Source organism: Plectropomus leopardus, chromosome 17 (genome assembly GCF_026936395.1).
Source record: "Plectropomus leopardus strain MGB_pleo_1.0 chromosome 17, ASM2693639v1, whole genome shotgun sequence".
In the NCBI taxonomy this organism is placed as follows: Eukaryota; Metazoa; Chordata; class Actinopteri; order Perciformes; family Serranidae; genus Plectropomus; species Plectropomus leopardus.
Genome location: NC_142192.1, coordinates 21,124,912 through 21,142,924, shown reverse-complemented (window position 1 = coordinate 21,142,924; position 18,013 = coordinate 21,124,912). Strand labels below are relative to the sequence as shown.

General features: G+C 40.1%; 1 protein-coding gene across 1 annotated transcript; it reads right to left on the bottom strand.

Annotated features, from left to right (window-relative positions):
* Positions 1 to 246: 246 nt before the first annotated feature.
* On the bottom strand, positions 247 to 14,200 carry slc39a4 (solute carrier family 39 member 4). Its single transcript, XM_042507173.2, has 12 exons — positions 13,885 to 14,200; positions 11,730 to 12,062; positions 10,183 to 10,384; positions 9,741 to 9,922; positions 9,331 to 9,514; positions 8,047 to 8,219; positions 6,872 to 7,069; positions 5,986 to 6,090; positions 5,172 to 5,226; positions 4,913 to 5,065; positions 2,559 to 2,746; positions 247 to 2,466 (listed from the first exon to the last, which is right to left on the bottom strand). Exons 1-12 carry the CDS (start codon positions 14,083 to 14,085, stop codon positions 2,338 to 2,340), a joined length of 2,103 nt encoding a protein of 700 aa, XP_042363107.2. The 5' UTR covers positions 14,086 to 14,200; the 3' UTR covers positions 247 to 2,337.
* Between the last annotated feature and the right edge of the window lie 3,813 nt (positions 14,201 to 18,013).

Below are 18,013 nucleotides of genomic sequence, written 5' to 3'. Positions count from 1 at the left end.
CAGAGGGTTCTCTGCCTTTGCGAAAGAGCTCGTGTACTCTGTAAATCGAGATTAGACAAGAAAGATAAAGTCTTGTTTACACCTCCCAACTCATTCATACAAAACTTACAAATTTAGCAGCTATCATAAATGTGATAATGAAAGTATCTCTGATCAAACACAAACAGATAAATCCACTGCTTAAAAGTCACTCTTAGCTTCTGCTCTCTCTTAAATTTAGTGATAGATCTTATATAAATCATTACATAACGGGGTTTAAGAGTCTTTATTTCCCAAACAAGGCAGAGTACATTTGTTGTGTACAATACTGTATATTCCAACATTTCTGAACATGTTTATGACATTTACTTTCATTAAAACTGGTGTGGTGCGGGATTAATAGTTCTTGACAAATTCTATATATTTGTATATGTTTCTCATAAACATACTATTGAATACTTGTGAATACAAATTCAAGTCACTTTTAGTGTCATTTTCATGCTTATTAGTGCTGAAGAACAAGAAAATAAAAAAAATCTGAATTGCCAGAAACCATGACTTATCTCGGCAATAAAAGTGTGAAAAAATATAAATGAATAACTCCTTCCCAAACTTTTATTGATACATTCTTTTTATTTAAAAAAACACACTGGTATGTACACTGAGTTTGTAGCCAAATAGGTTCTGAGCTAAATCTGATATACAGACGCCCTGTAGTAAATCCTACCTTTTAGAAAAATAAATGATATTGACTTTTTGTTGAGAGTGTAGAAACGTGTTATTTTCAGCTCTCCTGGTGACAGTTTGGTGTGTTAGTGAATTGGAAATCTAATATTTTGCCCATCAATGTACCTAATAAGATGGTAACCTCCTGTCTTGATTAAAACATATGGGAAAGTTCTTAGGGAGGCCACTGCAATTTTTCACATAAATGTTAGTGAACAACATTCGAAATATAGTCAAATAACCACATTTGAGGTTGAGGTTTTGGAGTTTAAGGCATCTGGGCATTCAACAAATTTTAATCCCTTTTCAAGCATGTGTCACCTTTTATATGAATGTCCAATCAGTGTAGATGGTAATAAAATAAGCAATAAATTCCTCAGTGTGTGCTATATTGATCAAGAAAGCAGAGTTTGCAGTTGCAAAATCGGTTGTTCTTCCTACATCCATCACCATCATTTGAGGGGACAGTGATGCCAGTTTCCTCTCTCTGCTAAATTTGTGCTAAATTTAGGCTCTTGTGTCTGTTTGGCAAGTCTTGGTGCTTTTTGTGGTTGGCTTTGAATGGTGGCGTGTGGCTGAGCGTCATTCAGTGGTATGTGGAAATCAGTTCACCAGTCTGTAAACTCCTGTTGAAATCTAGTTAGCTAAGTGTTAGCTGGCCAGCTCGAGGTTTCAAATGTAAACATCAGTGAACATCGAGGAAAGACCTAGAAGAATGGCCACCAGCTGAACCAGCATAGAGTTAGCTATTGTATGGCTGTTTTTAAAATAAACTGGATGATCTATGTGCTACATCAGTTTCCAACAGGATATCAGGAACTGTAATATCCTTTTATTCACCGAAACTTGGCTAAATCCTGCAAAACGCCATTTAACCAGGAGGCTCTTTTTCTATTTGCCGATTCGAGTGAGATGAGGACTCTGGCAAGAGAAGGTTAGGAGACGTGTGCTTTATGGTGAATAAAGACTGGTGTGACGGTGGTAAGCTGAGGTGCTGTCCTGTTCCTGCTGTGCATCACTGCTACACGCCGTTCAGAGGCGGCTGCAGAGTAGTGCTGCTCATATTCAGAAAGAGTGACCATGTGACCGTTGTGCTGGGGTTGGGATATGTGCACAGTTAAATCATTCTACAACCCGAAACCATGGATAATGCGAACCACCCGCAAATGAGGACAATTACTTAGCAACAGCCAATAATGTAAGACGATGCAAAAAAGGACAAAATCATAATACACAAGTTAAAGGAGCTGATATAATCACTTGAATTGTACCTTGTGTGATTCCATGTGACAAATAAATGATTGATTGGTTGATTGATAAATTACCCTCTGATACCAACAGATACTGAATAATCTTGCTGCTATGCGCTGAATATCAGCATGGGCAGGTTATGTTGGATACTATCACTGATGCCAGGACAGCCCTGAGAAAGCCATGTGTGCGTAAATAGTGAAAGTGAAAACATAACAGAAAATTTTAACTTCAAGCCTTCTTACTCCAGGGGTCTCATCATGGCTGTTTATGAGTAAAGTCCATAAACACCCAGTCATGTTACTAAGAATGTTATTCAAAGATTTTGCAATCTGCATAGGCTATACCAACCAACTGGAGAGTGTCTTAAATGTCCATGTTTTAAAAGCTGATTCTCTCTTCATAAAGTGACAGCAACAACAGAATACCCCACCCACTTAGAAGGCCGGCGTTTTGCAGCAGAAACATCAGCCAGGGTCTCTTGTTGCTGATGTGGACCATAGTGGGGAGCTGGAAGGAGAGAGGAGAGATGAGAATTACTATTTGATGCCAGCTGCATCATGATCTGTCTTGTAAATGGGTCTGTGAAGACAAATACTCACCATATCTGCCAGCCCCACATACAGGAAGAGTCCTGCAGTAACAGCAGCTATCCACTGTTTAGTGGCGAGGTCAGTGGCTACAGATAGAGCGATGTACAGGCCGATGAACGAGGTCATGGCACTGCCAACGTTTAAGAGCAGCGCCTTGCGGACAGACACACCGCTGTAGAGCAAAACGGCAAAATCACCTGGAGAGAAACGAGAGCAACAGGGTAATGTTAAGAAATCTTTAGTGAAAAATGATCAAAGCACTGCCTGCCTGTGTGTATGTGTGTGTGTGTGTGTGTGTGTGTGTGTGTGTGACTCAATTGTCAGAATAACTGTTGGCATTATACTTTCCTGCAAACCACAGATGTTGCATTTGTACTTTCCATATCTAGTGGGTATGTTGAAACTTTACCTTTCTTTACGTTTCAGTTTTATTTGGAAAACACTAGTTAATGTTTGGTTAGGTTAAAGCACGGAAGCCACTTGATTATGTTAGAACAACGTCCCAGTTACTGAAATTCAACCATTGTTTTCTAATCTTCGCTCTTCTGTTTGGTAAGAGAAAATTGTTCGAGTGGTCGAGAGTACTCTTTCCAAGATAAAAAAAAACATCTTGCTTTCACAGTCCACACATTGTCCTCCAGTGCAAGGACAAATAACTTTTACCTTTGAGGAACACTTAAAGAATGCATGGATGTCATATAATGAGATTTAAATTATATTTTGAATGATCAAATATCACGGCTAAAGAAATATACTATAGTTGCGTCACTGATTGAAATTACTGTCATTTCAGTTACTGTGTGTCCCCCTGCTGACCTGTGCTGGAATGTAACGACATACATTTACTCAAAACTGTACCAAAATCTGTTGTTACTTTTATGTTACTTGAGTACACGCACACGTGTGTGTGTGTATATTTTGGCAACTATTATGCAAAAAACATTTTGTGGTTCGTTCCAGCTCCCATAATTATGTCTGAGGACTGGATGCTTTTCCTTTTAAATATCTTAATTTATTACATTTATATCTATTTATATCGATTGTACATACATGCATAGAGCAACATTTTTATTGCATAAATTTTACAGTGTGGTATTAATACTGTTACTTATGTTACGTAAAGGATGTGAATACATCTTCACCACTGCTGCTGACATGGTAAATGTTTTGTCATTGCTGGGTTTCTGGTTTTCCTGCAAACCAGCACTGACACTCTGGAGAATCGCATTTAACAAAAGGCCTATGTCAATTTCTGCTTCTGACCAAAAATCCTGGCTTTTCTTTTGGCCATGCACCTCCACCACAGCCTTGCAAACCACTGACATGATAGTTTATTTACAATATATCCTCAACAACACACACAGAACTGACCGTAAACAGGCAAGAGGTTGTTTGTCTCAAATTGCAGTAAAAACCTCAGCTGCAGAGTATATTCCAAATGTGCTGTATACATGCCCAAAGATTGTTCCTAAAACCTCAATTATATCAATATATCCCAAATGTCTAAATTGGAAAATGCTTCATTTAGCAAAGGCCTTATTTTGAATATCTACAGACTGCAAAAGATTTACCCATATTAGATTTGGAATATAATAACAAACTCAGTGAGTATTTTTAGTCATGAACTCGAGGAACTGTGGTGTTTGCCAACATATACTTTAGTGGCATACAGAAGCCTGGTTGACAGCATTTGATCATCATCACACGATAGCATGTTACCGCAACTTCCAAAGAGCAAAAACAAGCTTTCGGAGATTGTTGACATTGCTATGAAGATGACTGGCAGGTCAGAGAAATAACTATGCAATATATTTGAAAAGACTATGGAGGAGGGCCAAAATATTATTGCAGGTACATCATATCCATTACACTCAGAGTTTGAGCTGCCACTGTCTGGCCTTCAGTTAACTTATTGCTGCTACCTGCTTATGTGCACCACAGTATCTCGTATACTGTATATCTGTACATTTTTAATGGTCTGTCTGTCTGATTGTCTGTCTTGAACACTGCTGCTGTCTGCCGCTTGGCCGCCCTCTCACCTAGGTGTTACACCCTCCACCATACGTCCCTGTACAAATGTTGATTTGTATTACCTCATTCCCAACGTAATTAGCAGGTGCACATGGGATTTTTAAACACAGTTAAAACTGCTAAATGGCTGTATTCCCACTGCTGCTGAAATCCCCGCTTGAGAGCGGGTCGGCCTTTTTGCCAGCTGTTGTGTTTGTGTGTTGTTTGTTTGTCTGTGCGACGTCATAAATTAATTAGGCTTATGAAACGTACAAATGTAACATATCTGTAGATGCATGTAAAATGCCAACATTTAATTCTTGTGGCTGGGCCGGTGTGTGCGTGTTCTGTACCCAGTTCATGTGGTAGTTCATGGCAGAGCACAGCTAGCGATGTGGCCAGACCAGATTTCCAAGACAGGGAGAAAGCTGCGCCAATTGCTAATCCATCTGCAAAGTTGTGAATCCCATCACCGATAGTTATCATATAAGGCAGCAGACGCTGTTCTGTGGAAGCAAACAAAGTCATAGTTAGTGGTGGAGTAGCCGCAGTGCTTCGCAGTATTATCACATGCTTTATGCTTTTATTTGTCTTGTAAATAACTTTGCTCACCTCTGGTGCGCTCTTTCGGCTCTGAAAGAGATTTCTCATTGTCTTCATAGCCAACCTGAAATGTACATTAGGTGACAATTCCTGTTATTTACATAAAATGTGTGTTATAAACGGCTATACCATTTCAAGGTTTTGTGTAGTAATGGCTGGAATAGCTGAGGGTTTCTCACGTGCACTGAGGCAGCTTATAGCCAATTTAACACGAGATAGCACCCATTGACATGTTTTTTTGGTCTTTTTTTACTGAGATTTAGTGGATTTCCATGTGACTTCATTATTTCTCAGTGTAAAAATTAACACATTTTGGTAAACAGGTCTGACACTTTTTAATTATTTGTCCTATATGACAGGTAAACTCCCTAATGAGTGCACATCCACTCTATGAAGCAAAAGCATGTGCCTGCATTTTTATTTTTGTTCCATTTCCAAGTGTTAAAAAGAGACATAACCCACAAAGTGGTCATTTGTATATCAGTTACTCACCTCATGTTATGTTGAATTCATAACAAAATTTTGTTTTTCTTGCATACAGCAATGGTCAAAACTATATCAAAATATCAGTTTACAAACCCCCAAAGAACTTGTGCACTATGACTCAAACACATTTATTTATTCATCATTTGCTCAGTACTTCTCAAACACATGCATTTTCACTAAACTGTACTATTCAAAACACTTTGTAAACAGATATTCTGCTGTTCTTAAACAAGGTCTCATTTTAGTCCAATGCATCAATTATTTTCGGAGTGAGTAGTTGATATACAATGGTCAATTAATGGAGGAAGTATTTCTGCGATGTGTGTTTGTCTCTCACCAGGTCTGCTCCAAATACTGACTGCGACCTCTCTTTTTTTTCTCTCTCCTGTTGATACATCTCTAAAACCCTCCCGTGGTCACAGTGGTGAGGCTCTGATTCTTCCTAAAGAGAGAGAAACAAGCTTGAAGGTTGAGGTCAAAAGAGGGGTTTGAGGTAGAAAAAGAACGTGGTGGTATATCAGGCAGGTATAAAATTATGACAGTCATGTAGAGGCAGCCAGTACAAATAATTTCTAATTTCCTAATGAAGTGTGAAATATATATGTAAACCACAAAAGTGGCAACAACACACACTTTGTTACAGGAGGCAGGGATTCAAATCTCGGTCAGGGTGAAAATACCCAGTTAGGGCAAGGCCCTTAATGATACTTGTATCAGGTGTTAGGGAATCAGGGCCATCTGATGGCATTTGGGCTACTGGAACAAGACATAGGTGGAATACTGAGAAAAATGTGGAAGATATGCAGAGGAAAGTGGGATCGAAACCCATCATCCACACAAACTAAGAAACAACTGCTAGCTCTGCTTAAACATCTGCAATTGCAAGCTGCACAACTAGAGATTAAAAAGATGCAACAATGATGCTATAGCAAGGGGGAGCCAGAATGATAGGTCAGAATGGGGGCATACAGTCATCACCCTCACAATCAGAGATTGGGTTCCAAGCCCCAAAAACAGAAACACTTGAAGTGAAACGAGATAGAAGATCATATGCAAACTGGAAACATGGAACTCCTGTGGTCGGCTGAAGGACAAAAAACAAACTGATACCATTACAGAGACCAACAAGCTGATACACAGTACAGCGACAGTGAAGGACAGTTGTCATATTTATACTTGTATCAGGTTTATCAGTATTAGCATAGTATACTTTTTTCTCTTACCCCATGATGATGTTGATGATGGTGATGATTATCCTTATATGCAATCAGAGAGAAGATTGTTTCCATCAGATAAAAGTAGTAGATCCCCCCAACCATGACCAAAATCTTGTAAATGTAGTCTGGGGTTTCTTCATGCCGATGCTCATGTGAGTGCTTGTGGCTGTGGGTGTCGTCTGAGTGCACATGCAAACCTAGAAACTGCAAACATACCACAAGAAGAAGTCAAAATGAGAATGTGCTGCTAAATGAATTAAATCACTATGATTGTTAATGCCACGGGACCAGATGCAAGTACTACAACTGCATGTACATACAAAAGCGGAAATGTGTACGCAATATTTTCATGTGATTTATAAAGCATGCATACACCTGATTCTGTTTTATAATTCTTTAGCCTCATTTCCAAACCCACAGATCACCATAAATAGATGCTGGAACGCCCCTAAACATACATTGCATATTAATACTTATGCGCTCTTTACCACTTATTATAGCTGTCAATGAAAAATACGTCAAAGACCAGTTTCACTAACTGTGTTGCACTGGAGAGGTTTTCCCAGCAGTGCCAGAGCAGCTATTATTACGCAGGATTGTGGGTATTCAATTCATCACATTTCTGCAAACATCATAAAAATCTCGATCATTATTAAATGTCAGAAGGACATTCAATGATTGACTTATAACACCCATGTTGAAACAGACTTAACAAAGTGCCTCATGGGATAACAAACAATTATTAACAAGGAGATTATTGTAAATAAAAATGATAATGAAATATATCACTCAAATTATTTAAAATGAACTCTACAAATGTGCCTTTGAATAACATCTTACAGAGCGCCATGCAGTAACACAACAACTATACTTGGCAAACATCCAAAAACAATGATCTGTCTCTTAACTTGTACTTAATCATGTCCTCATCATTTAAACCTCAACTACCTCAGCTTAAACCGCATGAATGCCTGGTCTGAAGAACGTGGGTGTGCACATTTTCAAAACACAGTCTTTGTTTATAAGTACCAGTTTTTATGTGGGAAAGGGCATATGCATGTTTTTTGTGCGTACACACTGTGATGCATCTGGCCCCAAATGTCCTGAAACTTGGATAGTCTTTGAGTGTTTAAGTGTCAAGAATTACTTGATACAGATTTTAAAGTGCTAAAATCACTCACAGTGGGTATCAGGTGCAGTAAGGCATCTCCAGTCAGTGAACCTACAGCCAGACTGATGCAAAATTGGATGCTCAACTGGAACACACTGGTGCAGGAGGTACACAGCAGCACCACAATGCCAAACAGGGATGTCAGTGTTATCAAAACATTGGCAATGGTTGCGTAGATGTATCCTACAAGAGAAAGAGGGAATAGAAAAAGGGGGTGAAGGTCCTATATCAGCATGTCGAGAACACATGGACATCTGGACGACTTCTGCTTCTGAGATATGATACTGTATAACAGCCAGAAAAGTGTTTTTGCTGAACGTTAAAATGTTACAGTGAAGTTGACCTTTGATTTTTTCTTTTCATAAAAAATGCCATGGCTATTTGGTTTTATTCTATGACATTTGTGTGAAATTTTGTTGTCCATTAATTCTTGAGTAACAGCCTAAAACCTGTAGTGTGAGGCCACAGTGATCTTAACCTTAACAGTGTGGTCAAAAACACCAAACCCAACGTAAACATAAAACATACACAAAACATATCCTGTCAGACCCTTAAGGAAAAAAAATGTTGCCATTTAGACCCATTAGAAACTAATCCCCATAACAATCAGTATATGGAAACTATGATTTTGTTTCTTTTTTTATTAAAAACAAATAGTGGCATTGTGTCAAAAAAAATGTATTTAAAGGTTTAAATTCATGAATGAATATTTAGTAGTTATGAACTAAAATTGGTTTAAAGAAAGTGGAAATAATAAAAAAAAGACTCATACTAATGTTTTGATGGTAGTTTTGGTGCAGACAAGTGTTAACTTGAGGAGGTTTGGGTGAGGTAAAACTTTATTTGAGATTTGAGAAGTTTCTGTCAAGTGTTTATTATGTGTTTTTTTTTCTTTGCTGTCCTGTTAAGCATCTTGTGTGGAGCTATGTCTTAATTCTTGAGTTATGGCCACAGTGATCTTAACCTTTGACAACCAAATTCTCATTAGTTCATTGTTGAGTCCAAGTGGATGGTGGGAGTTGGATGGATAACTTGAAAACATAGCTGTGGCAGGTGCACAGGCATAGAGATTTCATGGTTGCACACTTACAACCTGAAGATACTTTTAAGTGCAGCATTGCCTGTGCTTTTTCAATAAAGTAAGAAAACTCTATTGTCCGTTATGTTACGTAATGTGTAAGTGCAACTTGGATGTTATGTGGAGGCAACAGTGAGGCGGCAATTCCAGTTTCCAGTGATCTTGCTAGCCTGGTTAACTACCTGGGTTTCTGTCTTTCAGAACATGCACACTTACTCTCAGTCATAGTGAGTCCATCTGGTGTCCGTGGTTCTGTGGTGTCTGCACACGCTCCGCTCAGGACCTGCTGGATGAGCGCAGGGCTGAGCCGAGCCAGGGCGGTCTGACCCAGGCTTGTGGAGGCAGAGCTGTTGTCTGCAAGACCATAGATGAGGACCAGTTCTTCAGCCGAGAAACACAACTGGGAGAAGGTAAAGTGAAAGATTTAAGCACAAATTGGTGCTCTGTTAAGACTGGGGTGCAGTTGTACAGTTTTTTAGTAAAGTTAAATGAAATCAAGGAGTTTGCTCATTTAACATGCAGCACAATCAATCGGAAAACACGTGTCAGCTTTTTTGTTTCTTTGACTCATCTGAATACTGGTGTTAAATATCTTTTTTTTCTGTGTATTGGTATATACAGTATACCTGATCCCAGGTGGTGTTTCCTTCATGCCCCTCATGATGTTCATGGCTATTTCTCTTTCTCTGTCTTAAACCATTGTGATCGTGATCAGCATGTTCGTCTTCATGGTGTTCGTCTTCATGGTGCTCGTGTTCATGTTTGTGGTCAGGTCCAAGGTTCAGATGCCTCATGAGAGCCTCCAAATCTACAAAACAATAACCTACATTTAAGCAAAGCAACTCCAGGAATAAACGAGTTTTCTAGTAGCAAGAGTTGATGGATGATTAACTTTTTCTTAGTTACTGGAAATAAATAACGACCAGGTGTGCTGATAAAAAGTAATTCATTAAACAACCTAACAATCAAGCCAACTTGTTAAACAAAAAAAAAACAGGGTTTACAGGGTTTGGGTTTTTATGCTTGTATCCTCATCCATGTTTTTCTGTGTTTCTGAAGGTCACTTACCCCCGACAGTGAAGTTCTCCGACCCCAGATGGTCCATGATGTTGTCCAGGAAAAAGCTCTCCTCAGGCAGGGGCCGGTGAATGAAACAGTGACCTTGCAAGGCGTGATACAGGACGCGGCCCAAAACTGCACCCACTTCCTGTCTCTGGTGTAGCGATGATGTGCTGACCTCCTCCATGATGTCATTGGCTGATACGCAGCTCTGGTTACCATGGTGATAAGGAAGAGGAAGGACAAATGGAAAAATATGGATTTCATTTTTTGGAGAACTTCACTCACTGACTCAACAAAGAGCTTTAAAGGGCTTTAAAGGTATGTTATGTAACTTTTATCTTGGACTTAACACAAACTCTCATGGCCACACAATTTTTTAAAAGTTTTTTGTGTTGATTAATCAATCATTGCAGCCCCAACTCAATTAGGTTTTTGATTGAAAGGCTTGCCAGATAATACAACTACAACTATGCATTATTTTAGAGACATCTTTTTTTGTAGAATATTTTTTACTAGGTTTGGAAAGGTGGTTTAACTAAGTGAAGTACACCTGGAAGTAAACGGTAAAATGAGTCAAACTTGAACAGATACTGTAGGTTAATGACTGAAATATATGAACAAACTTTTTAATCCCGATTCACAAAATGCACAATTGAGCCAGTTTGTGCACTGTTGTGTTGTTTTTCGAGTAATTTTGCATTGATAACTATGACTAAAGAAAGTTTTAAATTTAGATTGAAGGTTACATTATGTGTGTTACATTACCGCAGTAGGCTACCAAAGATTTCAAGAGGGCACTTTTCATCGTGATGACGGTTGCCACAGTGCTATGGACGAGTACAGGGCAAAGCCTAATAGGTGTTCTGCTGGCATCACCCAGTGTGATAAGATATGACGAGAGTAAACTGCTACATCATGGTAAAACACACCCTGGAAGGAAAAACACTACGGTTCTATGTCAGAACAACGAGATTATAACCTGGATCTCAGCATAGAGCACTGTTTCATAATCTAAATCATTTGTTGCCAAACTTTTTTGCTTGTGACATTTGACACTGTAGCCAGCCAAACAAAATCTTCAGGCCACACTTCGCCATGGATCTGTTACAAGAAATTTCCTTCCTAAAACACTTAAACCCTTATGCATCCTTAGAGACATTTTTTTTCTCCCCCAAAAAATGGCTGCGTTAACTCATAGCCTACACTTTAGAACCTCATTCCCCATTGTTTTTTTGTTGTTGTTTTTTTATTGCTAGTTATGATCAGAACTGTTTGGTTAAAAGAAAGTGGGAAATAATACAGAAAGGCTAATATTAATGTTTTGATGGTATTTTTTTTTTGGCGCAGAGACTTTTGTCCTCTAAAGGATGCATGAGTGTTAATTCGAGAAAGTTTGGGTGAATCTTCAGTATTTGAAAAGAAAAAAGAAAAGATTTGGGAAGTTTTTGTGAAGTGTTTATGTTTCTTCTATGCTGTCCTGTTAAGCATCTAGTGTGGAGCCATAGATCGTCCATAGATGAACAAATACTAAATATAATTTGCTGTAGTCTTACCTCTCTGTCTGAGGGCTCGTAGTGATCTTGAAACTCATGAAGCAGCACCTTTAACTCATGAACTTCTATGTACTCGTGGTCATGTTCATGGTCCTGGTGCAGCCCCTGATGTGTGATTTGATGTAGGAAATGTTCGGCCTCCTCTCTCCATGTCCCCTGCCTCACTGCGGTGCAGACCAGGCCTGGAGATGAGATGTACAGGACGCATCCGGCAGCGAGAGCAGTGAACTGAGACACACTGATGTTTACATTTTTTCTGCCTTCTTCAGTTTCATCCTCTGCATGACCGGAGGGATTGCTGATCAGTTGGTGAACGGCCTCTGTTAGATCACACTGCGTGCATAGAAAAATACATGATATCACTTTATTGTTAGATGCAATCAAACGTTAGATTCATTTAGAAAAAAAATATGCACATTGCATGAGCATCACTTGAGGAGTTTTAATCCACGCCACTAGATGCCTTTAAATTGCCCTAAATCCTCCCCAGTTTCTTTAAATGCCCTGTTGAATTTCCTTGTCGGCCTGTTTTATGTTCAATCTGTCTATTTTCATGTGAAGCACTCAGTCCATTTAATTCCCTAAGTTTATTACTGTCAGTATTAGTTACAGGGGATATTTTGATAGTTAAAGAACTTTCACTTAATTTTACTGATCATACCTTTATACTTTTACTGAAGGAACATTGTCAATGCGGGACTTTTAATGTAACAGAGTATTAGCGGTATTAGTACTTTTACTGCAGTAAAGGATCTTAAAACTTACTTATTAGATTTTATACTTTAAACAATGAAGTTGTGCTGTTAGCTTGACACAGCTGTGAAAGGAAATTGATTATTTATAACTTTTGTTACACACACACACACACACATTTTATAATACAGAAGAGTAGAATTTAGTTTGTGATGTAAAAAAAATGAAACAGAGGCATACAAGAATCGAGAACCTAAAACAGAACATGTGCATATAGACCCAAAACTATCTGTGTATCTGGCTAAATACCAGTTTTAGAGGTGTGTGGAAAAAAACACCAACACTTCTAACAATTTATATTACAAACATATTTTTATCTACTTCATTTGATACCAGTTCTCTTCCGCCAAAAAGTAGCCTCAGTGTGCTCTAATTTAATCTATTGTATTTTTGTCCATTTTGTTCGGTTGTCTGACACCACAGACTTATCAGCCATGCACTGCATTCATGCAGATTTCAGCTGACATGTAGGAAGTTCAGGGACTTCACTCTCAGTCACACTGATAAAGCGGTTCTGTCCAAGTTGCCTGAGAACACCGCCCTTCATAAAATCAGAGGTTGAACTGGTCGAGCTAAAACAGTTACTCTGGTGGAGTAATCGTTTTTGTTAGTCGTGTAAAAATAGCAAACACCTCTAGTCATTTTAAGACATACTGCAATAGGACTGGCTGTCTTTTAATGTTAAAAAAAAAATCTTATGAACTCCATTTAAGTACTAAAACACAGTAGTGCCCTTTTCAATGTCTTTATACGTTTCTATATTTAGGGTCCCAAAAAATTTACCCTGATGATCGACTGACTTTATAATCATATGGTAAAGCATGTTTTATTGGCAAAAAATTTATTTAAATTTATTTATTCAATTTATTCAAAAAACACTAACGGGTTAAGTCCACATATAGGTACAATGGTCAGACTAACTTTACAATAAAACCAACATGAATTAACAAACAAACTTAATAATAATAATAATAATAATAAGAAGAAGAATAATAAGAATAATAATATCGCATCTCTTGCCCAATGTCAATAAGGATAAAATTACCAGATTATACAATGACAAAATCCGCTAAACATTTAAGGAAAATCCTTCACTGAGAAACGTCATAATGCCGGTGCGCAACAGCAGGTGCGCTCTGCTCCCAGAAAATCAGAAACAGTTAATTACCTATGACAAACACAACAACTGCAAAAACTACAAAATACATGTATGATATAATAAATAAATTGTGACAAACGCTAGATTTAAAGAATTTGATCGGAGCCCACAAAAATTCACCTGAACAGTGTGACCGGGCGCCAGCAGGTACAGGTGATAACATTTGGACCTCGACCTCTATCTGCCGCACCTGCAGTCATCCATCTGACTCTCTAAGCGGCTGCAAAGCCTAATAAAACTTACCGTTTCACACGACACTTCATCGCACTGCACACGGTTCTCCAGTGTATTAAAGACGGAGCTGAGAGCCTCCCCGGTTAGATGCTGCTGTCCAGGAGACACTGCCCTGACCACCGCCCGGTACGCTTGCTCCACACCGGGAGACCCCGCAACAGAACCGAACAAACCCCAACTGGCAAGAATCAGCAGGGCGGAGAAAAACATCTTAAAACTATTAAAAAACTTACTATTATAAGGAAAAAAAATGTTTAAAATGTTAAAATAGGCAGACCGAGGCTGATACAGTGACACCGTATTTCTACAGAGACATTGAGCTGTAGAGCTCAGCTGTCAGGTGTTATCAGTGTAAGACTCACTGTACTTCACTGAACCTGCATTGTGATTGGCTGACACGTGGCTCGTGCTGTCATACATACCTGTCTATTAAACTCTTAGTCACGGGGAAGGCCTCAGTAACACCCCTTCATGTAGGCTAAAAGATCAGATTTAAAAATGTTCATATTCTGGCCAAAAAACAAATGAATGGCGTAAATATGCGAATAAAAACACAGAGAAGTGAGCAGGTCCTATATGCAGTGGTGGGATGTAATTATGTGCTGTTGTCCAAGTATTGTATCCTAATACTCCACTACTTCTCAAAGGTAAATATTGTACAGCTTTAGTTACTTTTAAAATGACCGTTTTTCATCCCCTTCCTGTCAGGTGAAACGCATGTATCTCCAGATGTGTTGATGTTGAATGTTTGTGGTAAACGTAAGGATTAAGTGTTCCTTCGTGTGCTGAGAAAATCCTCATACTCTTTAAAAACCCTCTTGGATCAGCTGGAAAATGCATCATCACAAAGCTGAAAATAGAGATTTATATAAAAGCATATTAAAGAGAGTGACCACAAAGCTCTAACACTCTTAAAACAGAGGAGATCATCTTTGGACCCACAAAAGACACCTTTACAATCAACACATGAAGCAAACATCATCATTCAAATCCCAGGGGGTTACATGTAGACAATGCATTGTCCTGCACTGCACCACATAGATTTCAACTGCAATGAGATTCAACAGAGGATTTAGATTTTTAAGGAGACGCTGGTCATTTGGAGCCAGTAAGGAAATCCTCAGTCTGTTCATCTGCTCCACCATACAAAGTGTCCTGCAGTATGAAGGCCCAGTCTGGTTCAGTGGCCTCTCAGCTCTCAGTTCAACTGAAAAACAGGATAATACGGCTTCTGGGGACCCAGTTGTTTCACAGTTATCTTGGGTGTGACATCATTTCCAGCTCTGATCTGCAATGTGCTAGGTCACTTCATTATGTGCTGGGTAATTGCCATGGACAAATTACAAGTTTATAGAGTTCATAGATGAAGAGTGATAGTAAACCACAAAAAACACTGACACACAGTCTATGAATGTGGTCTAACAACTTTATTGCAGTGTCAGGAACAGAATTTTTTTTCCTTTTCTTTGAGGTCAACTTTTAATTGAATTCTACAATTCTACAATTTCATTTAGCAGACGCTTTTATCCAAAGCGACGTACAACACAAGCAAGAATTTAGACTTAAGGAAAAAACCCTTAGTAAGTGCAAAAAGTGCTTCAGGTGTGATTGGTCACAGGTATTGCCCCCCCCCACTTTTTTTTTTTTTTTTTGGAAACCAAAGTAATAACCAGTAGTGATCTCAGCATCTGAGATTCAGCAATCTCAGTATCACTACTTACGATGACAATCAACATACAACATCACACAACTTTGTCAGTGCTAGATAATCATTAAGTGCTGGGTTTTGGACCATCTGACTTAATCTACCCCAAAGGGCAAAGAGGAGAAGAGTCAGGTTAAGTGCCTAGGTGTTCTCGGAACAACTGAGTTTTCAATTGTCTCTTAAAAGTAGAAAGGGACTCAGCAGAACGCACAGAGTTTGGAAGTTTGTTCCACCATTTGGGAACAACAGAAGAGAAGAGTCTGGCTAGAGATTTAGAGCCGTGCTGGGCTGGAAGCACCAGGCGTCTTTCGCATGCAGAGCGTAGTGGGCGAGAAGGAGAGTAGACCTGGATCAGGGATTCCAGGTAGGCTGGAGCAGTTTAAGCCAAGAGAAGTGCTTTGAATTTGATTCTGGCTGCCACTGGAAGCCAGTGAAGAGAAATTAGCAGCGGGGTGACATGTGCTCTTGTGGGCTGGTTGAAGACCAGACGTGCTGCTGCATTCTGGATCATCTGAAGAGGTTTGAATGAGCATGCAGGGAGGCCTGCCAGAAGAGAGTTGCAGTAGTCAATGTGTGAGATCACAAGAGCCTGAACCAGAAGCTGTGTGGCCTGTTGGGTCAGGAAGGGTCTGATCTTCCTGATGTTGTAGAGGGCATAACAACAAGACTGAGAAACTGAGGCCACATGAACCTTAAAGGTCAGCTGGTCATCAATCATGACACCCAGGTTTCTGGCTGAGTTTGTGGGCACAAGTAGGCTCGAGTCTAGTTGGACACTGATCCGAGGCTGAACAGATGGACAAGCTGTAAAGACCATGAGTTCGGTTTTAGACAGATTTAGCTGAAGGTGGCGTTCCTTCATCCATGTGGAGATATCAGCCAGACACGCTGATATCCGAGCTGAGACCGTTCTGTCATCAGGTGGAAAGGAGAGGAAGAGCTGAGTGTCATCAGCATAGCAGTGGTAGGAGAAACCATGGGAGCGGATCACTGCACCAAGTGAGGTGGTGTACAGAGAGAAGAGTAGGGGACCAAGCACCGACCCCTGAGGAACCCCTGTCAATAGGCCATGTGACCTAGACACCTCTCCTCGCCATGACACTCTGAAGGATCTGCCTGTGAGGTAGGACTTGAACCACAATAGGACAGAACCTGAGATGCCGAGCTCAGAGAGTGTGGAGAGGAGGATTTGATGGTTCACCGTGTCAAAGGCAGCAGACAGGTCCAGCAGCAGTAGGACAGAGGATTGACCAGCAGCTCGAGCCAGTCTCAGTGACTCAGTGACTGACAGGAGTGCAGTCTCAGTGGAATGGTCACACCTGAAGCCAGACTGAAAGGAGTCAAGTAGGTTGTTGTTCCGCAAGTGTTCAGAGACCTGGTTAAATACTGCGCGCTCCAGTATTTTCGACAGAAATGGTAGAAGTGAGACTGGCCTGTAGTTTTCAACCTGGGCGGGGTTGAGATTAGGCTTTTTGAGCAGTGGGGTGACACGGTCTTGCTTAAAAGTAGCTGGAAAATTGCCAGTTTTTAGGGAGGAATTGACAATGTGTGTGACTGTAGGTTTGATAGTGGGCAGGATGGTCTGCAGGATGCGGGTGGGTATTGGATTGAGAGGACATATTGTAGGTTTTGAGCTCAGAAGAAGTCTGGAGACCTCATCCTCGGTCAGAGGAGCAAAAGAGCAGAGTGAAGCGGCAGTAGTGGGTTTGAGCTGACTGGGCTGGTCAGGCTCAGAGAACTGGTTGCTGATTGCAGCCACCTTTTCAGTGAAAAAGGAGGCAGGCAAACATGTCTGGAGTCAGTGTAGAGTAAGGCTGAGCAGCTGGAGGAGAAAGCAAGGAGTTAAACTCCATAAACAGTTTTCTGGAATCAGTAGGAGCACAGATCTTGTTCTGATAGAAGGCTTTCTTAGTGGACTGCAAGGAAGAGGTAAAGGAAGCAAGTTTCTGTTTGTATGAGGACAAAGCAGTGGGTTCTTGGGATTTACGCCACTTTCTTTCTGCTGCCCTGAGTCCAGTTCTTTGTTCTCTCAGAACTTCAGAGAGCCATGGACTTGGTTGTTTTTTCTTGGCTGGTTTGGACACCAGGGGGCAGAGTTTGTCCAGAGAGGATGCCAGAGAGGAACAGAGTGTTTCTGTAGCCTCATTAACAGAAAGTGAGGAGAAGTGTGAGTGGTCAGGCATGGCAGAGCTCACCTCATCAGACAGCTGTGCTGCTGTGAGGGACTTATGGTTTCTGCGGAGGGAAATTGTCTGAGTGGGTGTCTGCAATTGTGGAAAGGCAGCTGCAAATTTTACCAAGAAATGGTCTGACAGGTGTAGAGGGGTAACTGTCACATCTGCTATGGAGCAGTTACGAGTCAGCACCAAGTCAAGGACTTTACCAGCGTTGTGGGTGGTAATTTGTCACATGAAAATTGTTACACACAATGTA

What these genes read in the sequence shown, in the direction of transcription:
- slc39a4 (XM_042507173.2), bottom strand. Translation starts at nt 14,085, where the DNA reads ATGTTTTTCTCCGCCCTGCTGATTCTTGCCAGTTGGGGTTTGTTCGGT. An exon ending in TACTGCACCTGATACCCACT is followed by an intron (nt 7,070 to 8,046) that starts GTGAGTGATTTT and finishes GTATGTTTGCAG; the next exon opens with TTTCTAGGTTTGCATGTGCA. An exon ending in ATCATCAACATCATCATGGG is followed by an intron (nt 6,091 to 6,871) that starts GTAAGAGAAAAA and finishes CTCTCTCTTTAG; the next exon opens with GAAGAATCAGAGCCTCACCA.